Source organism: Salminus brasiliensis, chromosome 14 (genome assembly GCF_030463535.1).
Source record: "Salminus brasiliensis chromosome 14, fSalBra1.hap2, whole genome shotgun sequence".
Classification (NCBI taxonomy): domain Eukaryota; kingdom Metazoa; phylum Chordata; class Actinopteri; order Characiformes; family Bryconidae; genus Salminus; species Salminus brasiliensis.
In genome coordinates, this window is record NC_132891.1 from 7,146,972 (window position 1) to 7,163,009 (window position 16,038).

The following is a 16,038-nucleotide window of genomic DNA, read 5'->3' on the forward strand; positions in this document are numbered from 1 at the left end:
GGGTTGGGTCATTTTTGGTATTTCTATTTTTCCATTTCCCATGTGCATTTCATGTTAGGCTTTCATTGCAAATAATGTAAATGTAAAAAAAAAAAGAAGACAAAAAATTCAAATAAATAAGTCGGCCAAGCTCTTAGTAGACTAATGTTATAAAAGGAAGTGTTCTCCAAAGCATCATGCAGCATAAAATATATCACAAACTAGGCTTGGCAGTCTTCATAAATAAGTAAGAGGTATTTTCTTTGGGAGCTCACTGAAAGCTACTGCAATTTTCATCTGAGGAAACTACAGAGGGTATGATAACAGTACTTCTACTTAAAAAGGTATAATATCTACATGTATGTCTACAACATCTAAAAATCATTTAGGATTCCTGATATGTGCAGTTATGTAGACAACATAAAGCCATACAAATGCCCCTTCTGCTTATAACACAAAGCCACTTATGCTTTATTAAGCAGAATATTGGACCATTCAACGTTAAGTTTTTTCATATGATTATTATTCAAACACCGCTTAGCCATAACATTAACACCTAATACTGAGGTCGCCCTTGTGCTGCAACAATATATCTGACCTCTGAAGGCATCCTGTGGTATCTAGCACAAAGATGTTAGCAGTAGATCCTGTAAATTGTGAGGCTGGGCCTCCAAGGATCAATTTGCTTCAGGAGCCCATGACCCTGTCACTGGTTCACCGGTTGTTCTTCCTTGGCCCACTTTTGGTACTGACCGCTGCACACCAGAAAACCCCCTGAACCCCTGCATACCAGAAAAAGACCTGCCTGATGTTTTGGAGATGCGCTGACCCAGTTGTCCAGCCATTACAAATGGCTCAGAATCATATACCTGCCCACATTTCCTGCTTGTAACACATCACCTATGTTCACTTTGCTGTTTAATATACCCACAGCTTGACAGATGTAGCTACTGTAGACGAAGATAATCAATGGCAGTGTTGTTAATGTTATGGCTGATCGGTGTACAGACCTAGTCCTAATATAAGTTTCTGACAAAACAAAACAGCAAATGACTCAGTTTTGACTTTGTCTCAGTTTAACTTCTGTAATTTCAGTGTCAGTTCACCGTACAGGAGCCGAATAAAGACAACTGTGTTCACCTGTGTTACAAAGACGTATAAAGAACAAGTATTTGTCCTATAAGATAAAAGGGAGTGCTGTCATTATGGTACTCTGACCACAGTGGAATTGTAGACTGCAAAGCCTATCAAAAATGTATAAGTACCATTTTTGATCATTTTAGAGGTTGAAAAAGAAAAAAGCAAAGTAAACGGCCGTCTCGAAATTAGCCTCTGCTAAAATAATGACGCTAAAATCAAACGTAAAGGAAATAGAAACGGGTCGAACAGAAAAACTCAGCCTCAGTGTTTAAATTAGGCCTCACCTGGAATGACAGAGATAGTTTTCAATGCTCGGAGAACTCTGAACGTTCTCAGCGCAGATACATTCCCCAGGTCCACAAACTCTGTTACATATCTGAAATAAGGGAGGATCACACACAGACACCAAAAAATGACCACCACAAACACAGCAAGAACACCACTACCACGCCACCGGACCAGGAGCTACGCCACTCACAGAGCCTGTCCACGGAGAGGGGGGAAAGAAAGGAAAAAGGAAAAAAAGAAAACACACACACACACGCACGCACGCACACACACGTACGTACGTGTATATACACACACACACACACACACCTAACACCAACCCAGCCCCTCCCAACCACACACGCTCTTACCTGGGATTACAGAAATAGTTTTCAATGCCCTCAGCACTCTGAATGTGCGCAGAGCTGAGACATTGCCTAGGTTTACAAACTCTGTTATATACCTGCAATAATCAAACCAAAGTTACACAGAGACACGGCACCACAACACATGGCTGACTTTGGGCTTGTTTGAAAGACAGAAAAGTCACATTTTTAAGAGAACAGTTACACCAAAGCACTATTCGAGCTGGACTAGTTTGACCAGAGATGGTCAGATTTAATGTAAGCTGTGATTTGACTAGACGATCAGTAAAAGAGCACAGATAGCCGCAGCCCGGACATTCCCATTAGAGTCAGGCCGCAGGTAAACGTTCATTAACAATAACATACACAGCATACATAACATAGCATTAGCGACATTAGCGCTATTCCATTAGCATGAGGTCAGGTCGTGCAGGACCTCATAGATTGTAACAGTAATCACCGGATCATCCCAGATAAAACTATTCCAGCTCAAACAGGGCCTAAGAAGGGGATCTGGGGTCAGTGATGTTAATCCCAGTTAACTTCATTAATTAAAACTGGAAAAATACACAGATCATGTAAACAAGCGCACTGATTTGTAGGGATGTCCCGATCAAGAGTTTTTGCCCCCCGATCCGATCCGAGTCTCTTAATGCTGAGTGCCGTCCGATTCTGATCCAATCTTTGCGTTTCAGCCCCACAATTTAGGTAAGCTTTGCTAATCCACGCTAGAACAGCAGTAAAATCACTATTTTAGTACCAGTTTTTGTAACCAGACTAAATTCTGACTCTATAGTGTTTTATATCTTACAGTCCAGCCTGACTGACCTCCCTGACCATTCAGCTCCCAGCTCCTTCATTTCACGTAGTGTGTGTGTGTGTGTTTTAGCATTACCATTAGCATCAGCCTCCTCCTCGGTTCTGAATGTGGCATTCAGAGCTGGTTCAGAAGCGAAGTATGATAGTAGTGATTCTCGCACTACTACAGCAGAGCATTTCCACCATAGTCTAGTTTCTAACCAGGCAAAATTCAGGAGTAAAGACAGGATGGGAGGAACGTTAGATCTTTAAAATGGGTCTAATAGGATAAGATCGGGACACCCCTACTGATTTGTGGACATATGGCGAAAAAATCAGGACGTAAAGAGAGAAAACGCGAGAGACGATAAAAGAGAGAGAGAAAGAGAGAGAGAGAGAGAGAGAGCGAGCATTAAAGAGACAGAGAGTGAGTTTGCCAGGAGCTGCCAGTGACTCTTACTGAACACACTCTTGCTAGAATATTTTCAGGATGAATAGAAGAAAGGGTAAAAGACTGAGACAGAAGAAGGAGAGATCAGTTCAGAGAAAATTCTTGGACATGTGCTTAAACCTCTCAGTTTTGTGGGGCTACCTGGTCCTGGATGAGGCACCATTATGGTAATTAGCTGTTACACTGCAGAAAATGATATCCTGGCAAGCAAAAGCATCGTAAATGGGCATTTGTGTGAACTGATCCTACAACACTACCAGATCATTTCTCTTCCTCACAGCACTATTTACTGAAACAGGTGAAATGACCTGGGGTGAGTTTCCCAAAAGCTTCCTAACGCTAAGTACTTCATTAACTAGTTCTTCAGAATATTCATTCATTACCGAACGCTTCCCAAAACTAAACTAACTGAACAACTGTGATGTGAACTTGTGCACAAATTAATGAGAAACCCGACTGAAGTGCTGCTTTAGGTGGGTTTTGTCTACAGTTTAGCACCTAAAAGCCAGGGGCTGCTAATTCACAGGAGGAAGGTATCCACATATAACCAGAGGAATAATATTTAAAAATCTAATTCGTATTAATCAAACCAATATAAAATATCATCTAAACTTAAAAATGTTTAGAAAATATACACAATAATTAACTGTAATTGAACATTTGCAGTTAAATCAAAAGCGTAAATAAGTTGATTTTCTAGGAAATTTAGGTGTTTAAGTGTTTCACATAAAAATGTTAAATAGAAAAGGTTTTGTCATGGTTTGTTACTCTCTAGGATCACTTTTAGGAAACCCACCATTGCCAGGGTAGTAAATGACTTTAAATACTATAATAATGTAGAGCAAGAATATGTAATATTTAGAAACAGGGAGCAAAAAGATACGCTGATAAGACCTGTGGGCTGATGTCAATTTATGTTTTACAGATACTGATTCATAAACATTTATAAAATGTAGAAACTGTGATGAACTCCACCCAGATTAACAAAGATGGTGTAGATGGTGACAAAAGCAGTAATGAATAAAATGCAGATATTTTAGTACTGGCCCAGTGTGTTCAGAAATTCAATACATATGTCATCAAATATTGGACAAAAATGGCAGTGTTTTTCATGTGATGGGTGTCCTGACATCACTGTGGAGACCTAAAGCATTACATTAGACACGTTGCCTGTATTTAAGATGTACTTGCCAAGATATCATTTTATCTTATTAGTGCTGAGGTCTGAACCTGCTGCTGCTGCTACAGAATGCTTTTGTATAGGAAGCAAATGTGTTTCAACAAAGATACTTACGCCATCGAGATGACCATGAAATCCAGCCAGTTCCATGGATCTCTTAGGAATGTGAAGTCATCTATACAGAAACCACGGGCAATGATTTTTACAGCTGATTCGAATGTATAAATCCCTGTGAATGTGTACCTAAGCACACGAGAGAGCAAGAGGGAGGTTATGAGTACTGTAGCCAAACTAATGACTTTAGTCATACGGTTTGAGAGACGCTGTATGCTAGCATGTCAGAAAAAAAGTGAAAAAATCAAATAAATTAATAATAAAACATTGTGTGTGTGTGTGTTGGTTCCTTGTTCTAATAATAAAATGAATAATTCAAATGTAAAAACATAAGAAAAAAAAAACACTGATATAATAAATAATGGCATGATGAAGCATATTAGATCAGCATGCATTCCGTGCGGCCAAAGGTCAGTGATGCTGGATTTGGTTAAGATGTGCATGCAGTTGGGAATGTGTACTTACTCTACTTGTTTGGACCACTCGGGAGGATTACTAAAGGTCATGAATACACAGTTGGTCAAAATGGTACACATGATGATCATGCTGAATAATGTGAGAAAGAGTTAAGGAAGCTTGAAGGGAAAGACATAGTTACACAGTGTTAGAAGTACTTTGAAGTATTATACATTATTTGGAAACACACAACTAAAAATGCTTGGTAAATGACAGAAGGGAAGATTAGCTGTTCCAAATGAGCATTAATTAGCCATTAATCCAAGAGCATGCTGAGGCATTTATTTTCTAACATCAGAATGGTTACAGCTCTTATATTTGTGCTGAGTTGGATATCCAGTACCTTCAACCTTCAAATGCGAAAATTAATTATGAATCATAAAAATGTCTTTAAACACTAAAAAAATTACACAATTGCCCCCTTATCCCAAATAAAGCTTAAAGACTGCCTAGACTTTGATGTAGTTTTGCAGTGGAGCACCGACTTTTATATAACAGACGCTTATGACTCAGACCCCCATTACTTTTAGTTACATTAGCCTCATACACCTTATGGACAAAAGTATTAGGACACAACGAGTGCTGAGGAGCACAGTGCACAAACGTGTGCAATGCTCTGCTGACTCGATAACTGCTGAGTTCCAAACCTGCTGTTAGAGCTGCAAAGGGGGACCAGCTCCATATTAATGCCTATGGATTTAGAATAGGGTGTCGGAAAATATCCTTTAAAGCTCCTTGAACATAAAATTGTCCCAATACTTTTGTCCAAATAGTGTAGCTTCAGCACAAAATTAAAAAATCTAACTTTACTTTACTTTACTTTAACCTATCAGTGTATTTGGCATTTGAACCACTGCTTTAATGGAAATGACTGCGAATGAGCCTTTAAGTTATTGCCAAGGTATGTTTGATGTCCAAATTCTAGAGACATGATGCTAATATAATGCCCATGTCACTGGCAATAGTAAGGGTGGAAATGGAGAAAATAACTGTTAAGAGTTGCTGACACCAGATTCTGTTCCATTTGCATGCAAAATGCAATAGCAGCGTACTGGAACATGGCCCTAAGGTGTCTCTGTCCCGTCCCCTTTCACTTCTCAAGATTCAATTCCTTCACAATTTGAAGCCTGAAACTCATGCTTACCAGTCAGACACCATTAGACTGCAAAAGGATTCCTAACCATGATATGCACTGTAGTCTTATTGACAGTAACATTAGTACCAAGCTAGAGAGAGAGAGAGGGAGAGAGGGAGGGAGGGAGGGGGAGAGAGAGAGAGAGAGAGAGAGAGAGAGAGGGCACTTCTGCAGGAAAAGCAGGACATTTAGACATCACTCACTCACATGTACAAGCAGCTTGAAAAGGATATGAATGTATCAAAATTTTAATAGCTATTCGCCTAGCAAGATTAAAAGGGCTTATCATGTACAAGGACGGTGTGGCACTAAAGCGGAAGATTGTTTTCCCTTTGTTTAGCACTATAAATGTCTGTGAAGACAAAAAAGAGGGGCAGGGGACAGACAGAGGGACAGATAAAAGGAGAGAGACACACACAAAAAGAGAGAAAAAGAGTCTCGGATTAGTTTCAGTCTTATTATTATCACAGTTTGAACAGTTTAAGCAACATCGTTCAAAGTCCTTCTCTGTAACCCTTCAGAACACAATACAACATTTTAGGCAGTTTTCATGGTCAGTTTTCATGATTACTGTTTAAAACAGAATGTGCTATCACAAAACCTGCAAAGCCCAGGCACAGAGTGGTCCGGCCAGGGCTAAAGCAAACTGGATGGCAAGTGTACCAATTTATTTCAAAACCTCACGCCAGAGATATTAAACAGTCAACTAGAACCAAACTGACGCAAAGAAAGTGAAGGTTGTTTGGCTTTTATCTTGACTGCTAAATGACATGCTGTGTGTGAAGAAGCTGGTTGGGTCCTCACACACTCAGTGTAGTCGAGGGACTGAGGTGAGCTGGAAGCCAGCTGATGTATACAGGGTATGTACTGCCTCTAGAAATTGACACACACTGGAATAAAACAATGAGATAACTGAAAAACATAGATTCACGCCGTGAACGGACTTCCAGATCATCCCTGCAAACGAGGTAAACATGAATCCAGGATCTTGTCTTGTCTTGTCCCCAGCTTTCTTGAACGCTGTTAGTGAGTCTCAGCCTTAGCGTGGTGTCCATTGTAAAAAAAAAAAAAAAAGGAGGTACACAAAGTTATTTAACTAGCAAAACTGCAATTACAGCTGAGGATTTCAGAGAGCGGAGGACACTGTGGGGTATAGAGGGGTAATAGGACAGCTGTTAGAAATGCAATTCTAAATAATATTTAGCTCTTGCAGATAAAGAACAACAGAAAAACTGAAAAGCTGCGAAGAGAGACAACACATCTGAACACCATCCTCAAATCACCCCAGCTCTTCAGGGTTTTAGAGTCTATGTAAGGAGAATGCCACTGCTTTACATGAGCTTCATTTATAAAAGAAGTGATGAAAAGTAACAGGGAATCTCCAGCAGGTTGTTTTAATATGACCTGCTGTAAAATCTAAAATCTGAATTTAACTCAAATTGCTAAAAATAAATGATAAAAAAAACAAGGTCAGAATAATCCCGACAGGACAGCACACAGATTAACCAATGAAAGCAAAGACTGATTTTAGAAGTCTTTTAGAGATTACTTGTCAAGAACAGGGATGGTAAATGAATCCATGATTGCAGTCAGGATGTTAGAATTAAATGAAATTGAATTAGGTCGTAGTGAAATGCTGTGCATTGACAAGTCATTCTGTCTTTTCACTCTATAATTATAAGATGCAGAGCCTGTCCCTCATTTGGGACGATGCTTAGCTGGACAGGCTGGTACTGATGGCGTGATGCGCTAAAAGAACTGCATTAGGTTAAGAAGCATTGGTGTGGTAAATCAGGCTGACGCCTGTCATTTTACGTTTTCTCAGACTGTCGCATCTGGACAGCCGGCAACACAATTAGATTTCTTATATAAGCTGTTTTTTCTTCCAAAAATTTTTTTTTTTAATAAAAATAAATAAATAAAAATAATAATATCTAATAATAATAATAATAATTACTCCTATGATCATCATGTGAGAACTTGCTTTTGTAAGTTACGTTATTTTCTAGCTCTCCCAAGTGCAGAAACAACAGAAACTTGGAGTCTTGTTAATTATGGCACAGAACAGAGCCAGTATTGTTAACTGTGTGCTACAACTGACTCCAAAAACTCCAAAAAAAAGGGTATGTTACAAGAAGTGAGAACACGTCCCAGTCATCTATATGATGGAAAGCAGCCAATTTACACATCATGTAGACACACCTATTCTACAGCCTCCATATAAATGTCCTGATATTATTTAAGAAGCACAGGGAGACTTTTTTTTTTGTCTTGACTATTTAACAGCTCCCACTGCTATTATTGTGCAGGCCATGGTGGACTCAAACCAGGCAGGAGATGCTCTCCTTCCTGGCGGCAGATATAGCCTCATAATTGTTTAAATAAAACATGACAGCTGCCATCAATCATTAATGGGGTGCTATGCACATTTCCAGAAGTGATATGCACCCCTGCACCTTCTGCTGTGCTCCAAGCCTTCGGTCCAGCTGGGAAAGGAAGCCTTCATCAGCACCATGGACAGCAATGCAAATTATACAGGCAAATGTATATATTTATTTCATCATATATGATATGATACAAAGCATAACCATACAATAGCATTATTAGTTATGCCATGTCATTTTTCCATCATCTGTCACTGAGATTAATAGTCTAATCAACATAACAGAAATATCATAAAAAATCTCAATAGCAGTGATTGTGATGATGATAAACTACCCCACATCCCCAATGATCCTGTATTAAAAGCAAAAAGTCAGAGGGACATGCCCGTGCTATGAAATTACACCAGTGTTTAAAACTCACAAAAGGGACACAATTGGCCCCTCTAAGGATCACTGACATACTTTTACGATGTCTAAGCACTGGGGGACAAAATGTACCCAGACAATAGCCTTTATAATACTAACAGTGTACACTAGAAACAAGTTGACTCATTCCGACTGGGTAAACGGCGACAACATACAGAAGCATGCATGTCCGCAAGGGCCTTTTTGGACTGGCACTGGCCAAAGAAATGGGTTAGGAGAGTGCAGTTCAGTAAATATCACTCTGGAAGTGTAAGCGAAGGCTAGGGGAGGCGAGAGTTATTTGGGTCAGACTGAATCAGGCCACCATGCTCTCTGCATGCCGAAATCAACGGGGCACCCAGGCCCATAAATCAGCGTGGAAGTGTGTGAGAACACACTTTAAGAAGGAGTGCTAGATTAGTCATGAGGCCGGTGTTCATTTTCTAAGATGACTCGCTTACAGCAGGAAATGGACAGAAAGGGGTCAGAAAGGCAAACTCCAGCACAAACACACAGCTTCAGCCAACCAGAGACACCTGAGCAGCAATTATGCGGGGTCCATGCATTTATGTCTGCGCAGGTATATGAAGAAACCCACTCTTTCGAAGCCTTTCAAACATGCACACGCACAACCTGAATAAGTGCTTGTAGGTTTCGTCTCTGTAATGCATGGCTGACTACACAGCTACTGAAAATTTCATAATTCAGAGTGGAACAGCAGAAAAAAGAGAGGGTTAGGAATGAGCAGGCAGCAGGGGGGGTGGGGGGTGGGTTAAGAGAAGAAAATAAGAGAGAACAGAAGACAAAGACAGTCGTAAACAAAATAAAAGGATGGAAAAGAGGACATTTTTGGGTGGACAGAAAACGTCTGTGGCCTTTGCATACAGTGTACTACGTTGCTTGTCTATTTTTGCCATTTCTATATTATGTTAGAAGATACATTAGGTAGGTCGCTCTGGATAAGAACGTCTGCTAAAAGCCATAAATGTAAATATAAATGTAATGGCTGCACAGTATATCAGTTCAGCATCCTCATCGCAATGTGCACATGCTCAATAGTCACATGACTTGTTCAAACTTGATTATCATAAAAGAAAAAATTCACACTGTGCTCATTTTCTATGACAGTTCTACCAGAGGTGACGATAATCCATCTTTACATGTAATCACCTGTAATTTACAGTTATGGCTGCTCGCTGTATTTACTTATATACTCATTGAGTATACTGTGTATATCCAATCTGACCCAGTATACAACTTGAATTTGTTTATCGTTGGGCAGTGGTGGCTCAGCGGTTAGAGCTCCGGGATATCGATAACAGGGTTGTGGGTTCGATTCCCGGGCTCGGCAAGCTGCCACTGTTGGGCCCTTGAGCAAGGCCCTTTACTCTCTCTGCTCCCCTGGAGTTGGCTGCCTACCGCTCTGGGTGTGTGTGTACTCACTGGCCCTAGTTCACTAGTGTGTGTGTGTGTGTGTTCACTACCACAGATGGGTTAAATGCGGAGGACACATTTCGCTGTACAGTGACAAATATGTGCACCTTAACTTTTTTTTTTATTTAAAAAGCTCAACAATAACTGGCAGTGATGTTATGTCAACTAACAGACGCTCCTGATGGTGGAAGAGGGAGGGCCATCCCGAGAGAACTATGATCTCTTGGACTCCCAGACATAGAAGCTTGTGGATCTTTCACTTTATATCTGTCTGATATCATTTACTGTACTTCAGTCCTCGGTGGACAGTGTGCATTATTAATATCACAAAATGTTGGATCATTGACTTCTGCAGAAAACTGGTGAAACTTCCTGTATTTTTGAATATCACAATATCTATCCCAGAAGAACAAAATATCATAATGCCAATTTTATACATTACACAGTATATGATATAATTATATTGAATTTTACACTGTTTTAAGAAGCATGCAGCATATTCACTGGAGCAGGGAAAACCAGAAACTTGCTCGTCAGGAAAAGGGAGGAAGCGTTCTTGCTGCTCACAGCAAGAAAAACGGAAGATCAATAAAAGACATGACAGGGGGCAAGGGGTCAGGCCTTTTCTACAGCACACTGAAGGTCATGAGGACTAATGCACTGTGTCTGTCGAGTGCTGACTCTCTCAACATAGATATGAATATGAAATCCTATCCTAGAACCAAAAAGCAACATGCCGGAAAACGCAGGCCTCAAACGGTCATGAAGGAATGCACACTAACAGCTACAGTGCGCAACCGGCCACAAGATCTGATCTTGTAAGATCTGCTATAGACGTTTCTGTTGCCCTTCAACCGTTCGAAAGCTTACTTGACCTGTGACAAATAGGTCACACAGCAGAGGACAGGAATAAAGTGAGAAGAAGCAAAGGGGAATGGAGTGGAAGGGATGGGAGGGGTGACACAAGGAGAATGACATGAAGGAGGGGGAGGAAATCAGGGTAGAGTCCAGCAGAGGGGGGGGGAGAGAGGAGAGAAGGGGACAGAAGCACAGCTGGTCAGATAAACAACAAACAATAGCCAGAGGAGCTGCACAAGGTTTCTGCAATAATGACATGGCAGAAAGCTGCAATAGGGTCACTGTAAAAACACAAGCTAATGCTGTTTAAGTAGGAAAAGAAAGCAATGATTCTGACTGACTATCCTAGTATACAACCAATCAGCCACAACATTAATACCACCTGCCTAATATTTAATAGGTCTTCTTTGTGCTGCCACAACAGATATGACAATTCGCAGCATGGACTCCACAAGACCTCTGAAGGTGTCCTGTGGTATGTGGCACTACGTTTTTAGCAGCAGATCCTTTAGGTCCTGTAAGTTAAGAAGTGGGTGCCAATGACCCTGTCAACGGTTCACCGGTTGTCCATTCTTTGACCACTTTTCGTGGGTAGTAACCACTGCATACCAGACTCAGTATACAACTTTCATTGCTCTTAAAAATTTTACTGTTCTGTTCTGTCAACCAACAGATGCTCATGATGGGGGGGGGGAGACTGAGGGCCACCCAGAGAGAACTGTGGTCTCTTGGACTTCCATGACACAGATGGCTGTGCATCAAAGATCAAACTCACAATTTACTGACAAAAGGGCGAGCACTTCTGACAACTGAGCTTTACTTACCTCATTTTGCTTTTAATTGACACATTTAACTGAAACATTGCTGATGAGAAATCCCTTTTAATTACTGTCATCCAATACCAGGGACTGATGCTGGACCAGAGTTAACATAAGGGATGAATTAGATTAGATTCTGTAACTAATCAAGCCCAAAATACTGTAGAATTGTGCTGCAAAGCAAACCAGGCTCACCTGATAAACATTTTAATGAATTTTCAGGAACATTTACATTTTCTTTCATATAATCCTGAATGTGTGTCAAGATAATCGCTTCTTTTAAACCCTAGTAGTTTCCAAAGAAAGCTGTGGTTTCATGAAAAAGGCAGAATCCTGTCACACATTCAATAATTACCTAGTGCTCTTAGAATAGGGCCAGCACTGACCAGTACAGGAAAGCATATTAAAAATAACTAATATTTAAATATTTTTCCATTTTCATAAGACCTGTAAAGTGATATATGATGATGTGAGGTTTGTGAAAATGAACGTTGGCTGTGGCAGCACTGCAAATGAAAAAGGCCTATTTATTCTTGCTATTTTTCCCAAAACATCTAGTATGTGTTTGTCTTTTCTGATATTGTTCAGCAGCAAAGTTCACACCAAAGGTTGAAGAAAGCTGTTTCTGACAGTCAGAGAGTTGTGTTTCCCCAGGCCTGCAAAGAACCCGGAACGCTTCTCTCTGCTTAACTGCATTTCAGGAATATGGCGAAGGTTGCATCAGAGAAACATGGGCGTCCCTTCTCGCCTTCGCACATCCAGCCTTTCACATGCACCCCCAGTCAACACAGAGCAAGAGAGAGAAACTAGAGCCAGAGAAGAACTGAAAGGGGAAATGTGGCATAAAACCAGAATGAGGGCTATAAAATGCAAGGTCCTGAATGAGAGGAGTAATGGTGAGCTGAAGGCAGAGAAGGGAGTACACAGAGGACAATGCCAGAACCCTGTGGCCCTTTCCCTTAATCATCCTTTTCTTAGCGAGTTGGGTTAGGTGATTTAATTAGCAAGCATGAATGAATCAACCGTCACAATCACAATCTTACTAAGCCCTATGTGTAGCTCGGCTGACAGCAATTTTTACCATCTTTACATTCCAAAGATTACACCACCCGTCTGGTTCACAGTTCCCCTTGTTCCTGATCATGTCCACTAAAAGAAAGGTAATACAAAGAGCTTTTTGACCTTTTGACCTTCAGCGGCTTTAGGAGGCTGTGAACAGTTTGAGGAGGGGTATAACAATAGATTGTTCATGGTGTAATACTGGTGCTGTAATACTGCCATCGTCTACTGGTAAATAAGCACGAGCACAAGCGCGCGCACACACACACGCACACAGAGACAGAGAGTATCCTAATACGATTTTAACCACAGGAGTTTAGACAGGGCAGTTAAATGCATCCCTGGTTAGTCCGACCCGAAATCTGATTTCTGTGTGGGAGGAAATCTGCATATTTGCTCATTGTGCTGCAGTTATTACTGGTGTTTCGATTGGATCGGGGGAGGGATTTCGGATGTGGAATGTGTCTTGGAGAGACGAATGTGTTTACACTGCTGTAACATGGCTCAAATGTGTCTCAGTCTCCCTCCTGAAGTGGTTTAAGTGATCGGATTTGTATCTGGTTTGGTCTGGTTGGATGTGTTTACACATTTTGATGTGGCTTGGCCTTATCCAGATATAACCCTGACGTATTTCCACTCCCATGACTGCATCCGGGCACAGGAAACACATTCCATTCATATGTATTGAACGTGTACTTCCGAATGTGGTTTGAGTGATCTGACCGTAATCTGATCTTATGTAAACAAGTGAAATCCGAATGTGATCCAATCACCAATGTTAATCACATGTTAATGCCAGGTGTGGACAGGCTCTGTGATTCAAACCTCTGTGATTCAAACCCCCGGCCCAGCCAAAGTGCTGCGTCATCAGGGACAGTAAAGACGTTGTGGAGAGCTGCAACTCTCTGAGGAATTATGAGGCAGAAGCAGGGCGGAGTCCGTGCTCCATCATTCTCACTCGGCTGTCTTCTTTCTCTGCTCATCTACCTCTACATCTCTCCATCCCCCACCAAACCACCAGCCCACACATGGCTCATCAGCACTGGGACCAGAAGCTGCAGCTGGATCAACTGCTCCTGCAACTGCTCCCGACAGTGTAATGGTCCTGGCCTGTGGCTAAGAGGTTGTAAAAGCTGATGACCAGAATTCCTCGCTGGACTCGCTCTGGAAAAAACAACAGCCCTGAGAGGAGGGAGTCGTATTTCACGGCTGCAAAGCAAGCTCAGTGTGTGGAAACTGGACGACAATGAAAGCCTACTACTACTACTACTACTACTGCTGCTACTGCAACGACATATCCGATGATAAATGATGATCAATTGCAGAATGCCTGGCCTACACACACTGCTCATAAAATATGAATGTGGAGGGAAGGACGAGTACGTTCAGAATGCATTTGTGTAAATAAGCCAAAACTGAGCTTCCATATAGCTCAAAAATGTGGATTTGTAAAGGGGACTCCACTGACTTCTAGAATTTATGTAATTTATTTCTTCACAGCGGTTGTCAATGTAAAAAGACATTCATAGACTTCAACGATCCTAAAAAAAAAAGCTAGCTTACTGAAAGCTATTACACAAAACAGTCAAACACACACCACCTGATAGGGTTGGGCAGTATCCAGTTTTTTTCATACTGTCATACCGCCTGAAAATATTACTGTGGTATATCACAGTACCATAGTTGCACAAGTAGCGCATGTGGTTCTATGTTCACGTACAATCTTATCCTGCGTATTTTAAAGCCCAAAATAGAATCAAACACAAAGGTCAGTTTGCTCACAGGGTCACAGACGAGGTGAACACTGTGCACAATTTGAAACCAATCACTCAATAAAAGTTAAACCATCAATCTGACGATTACTAAACTGCCCTGAATCAGGAGAGAGATGCTGGTTAGCAGCAGCTCAGTTAGACTCAGATCAAGTATCAGGTGACTAACGTTAACGTTATAAAGACTTTAATTACTGAAATAATTAAGTAATTTTTTATATCCCAGGTTGCCTTGGATGTAGGAAATGTACAAATAAGCAGCAAAAAGTTCCCTAAGCTTGTCTGCCATGTCCTGCTTATCCAATTGCCTCTGTGTAGGATGTTATAATTTGTACAATAAAGTAATAATAATAATAAAAAATTATGCATTGTTAAATAAAACTGTATTCCTATGTTCTTGTGTAGCGTTCTGAGGCCTTTTTTGAACCCTTTAGATTTTGAGAGTGCAGCTATGCACACACCTTTGCTTGTGAGTGCAGATGTGTTTATTGATGAGATCTTGTCCTCCAAGCGGAATGCAAGTTTTCACCTTTTCGACGTAGGATCCAGTTTTAAGGTCACTCATCCTTCCGTCACGCTGTGGCTGAGCGTGCTGCGAATGTTTACCTCTCCAATCTGCTCAGAGGAGGGGCTGTAACGCGCTATCAGACTGTGGCGGCAGAGTGGGCGCCTGTGAAACCAGAGCTGCTCTGGCGTGAAGACTAGTCTTCACCTCTGACTGGTCTTAACATTCTGTACACTGGCCTTGCCATCAATTGCAAAAGTGACCCAAAGACAGTCTTTCTTTACCCTGGTTGTGTACAGCTTTCACTGTATGGACAAAAGTATTAGGACACCACATTGTTTCTTCTGAAATCAAGGGTATTCAAACAAGTTTGTTCTGCTTTCTGCTAGATTTTGGAGCACTGCTGTGAGGATTTGATTGCATTCACCAACAAGAGCATTAGCGAGGTCAGGATGCTGGATGATCAACACCCCAACTCATCCCCAGCTCCCCAACTTATCCAAAAAGTATTGTATGGAGCATCATCCATCATTCCAGAGAACACAGTCCCACTGCTCCACAGCTCAATACTGGGGGGCCTTATACCCTTCTAGCCCACGCCTGGCACTAGGCATGGTGCCAATAGGTTCATGTTTATCAGCTGTAGAGAATCCTACTGTATTGGTAATCCTTCTTCACAGGGACTAGACAAGAAGGGGTGTCCACAAACATTTGGACATACTGTTTGTTATTATTGCTTTTGTTACAGCTGCTGTGTTTTCATGCGCTCTAATGGCATGTACCCGCAGCTAATGGTGGCCGTTCCAGCGCACCACACGTCCACCAGTGTTTTTTTCGCCTGCGCTTTTTCCCCTACAGAGGGTTTCACTAGGAGACGGTAATCTCCTTCTTCTGCACTGAGCAGAGCGGTTACATAAC

General features: G+C 41.3%; 1 protein-coding gene across 10 annotated transcripts in view; it reads right to left on the bottom strand.

The window, feature by feature from the left end:
* scn8aa (sodium channel, voltage gated, type VIII, alpha subunit a) overlaps positions 1-16,038 on the bottom strand; it is a 55,727-nt gene that overhangs the window by 29,848 nt on the left and 9,841 nt on the right. For 7 of the 10 annotated variants that reach the window (XM_072696272.1, XM_072696268.1, XM_072696271.1 and 4 more), the window contains exons 3-6: positions 6,117-6,237; positions 4,760-4,847; positions 4,295-4,423; positions 1,404-1,495 (exon numbers count right to left, since the gene is read on the bottom strand). In XM_072696272.1, the coding sequence (XP_072552373.1) occupies positions 1,404-1,495; positions 4,295-4,423; positions 4,760-4,847; positions 6,117-6,237 (430 nt within the window). Of the gene's footprint in view, positions 1-1,403; positions 1,496-1,757; positions 1,850-4,294; positions 4,424-4,759; positions 4,848-6,116; positions 6,238-16,038 lie in introns of all 10 variants that reach the window. The other 3 variants (XM_072696269.1, XM_072696267.1, XM_072696273.1) reach the window with 1 other exon arrangement.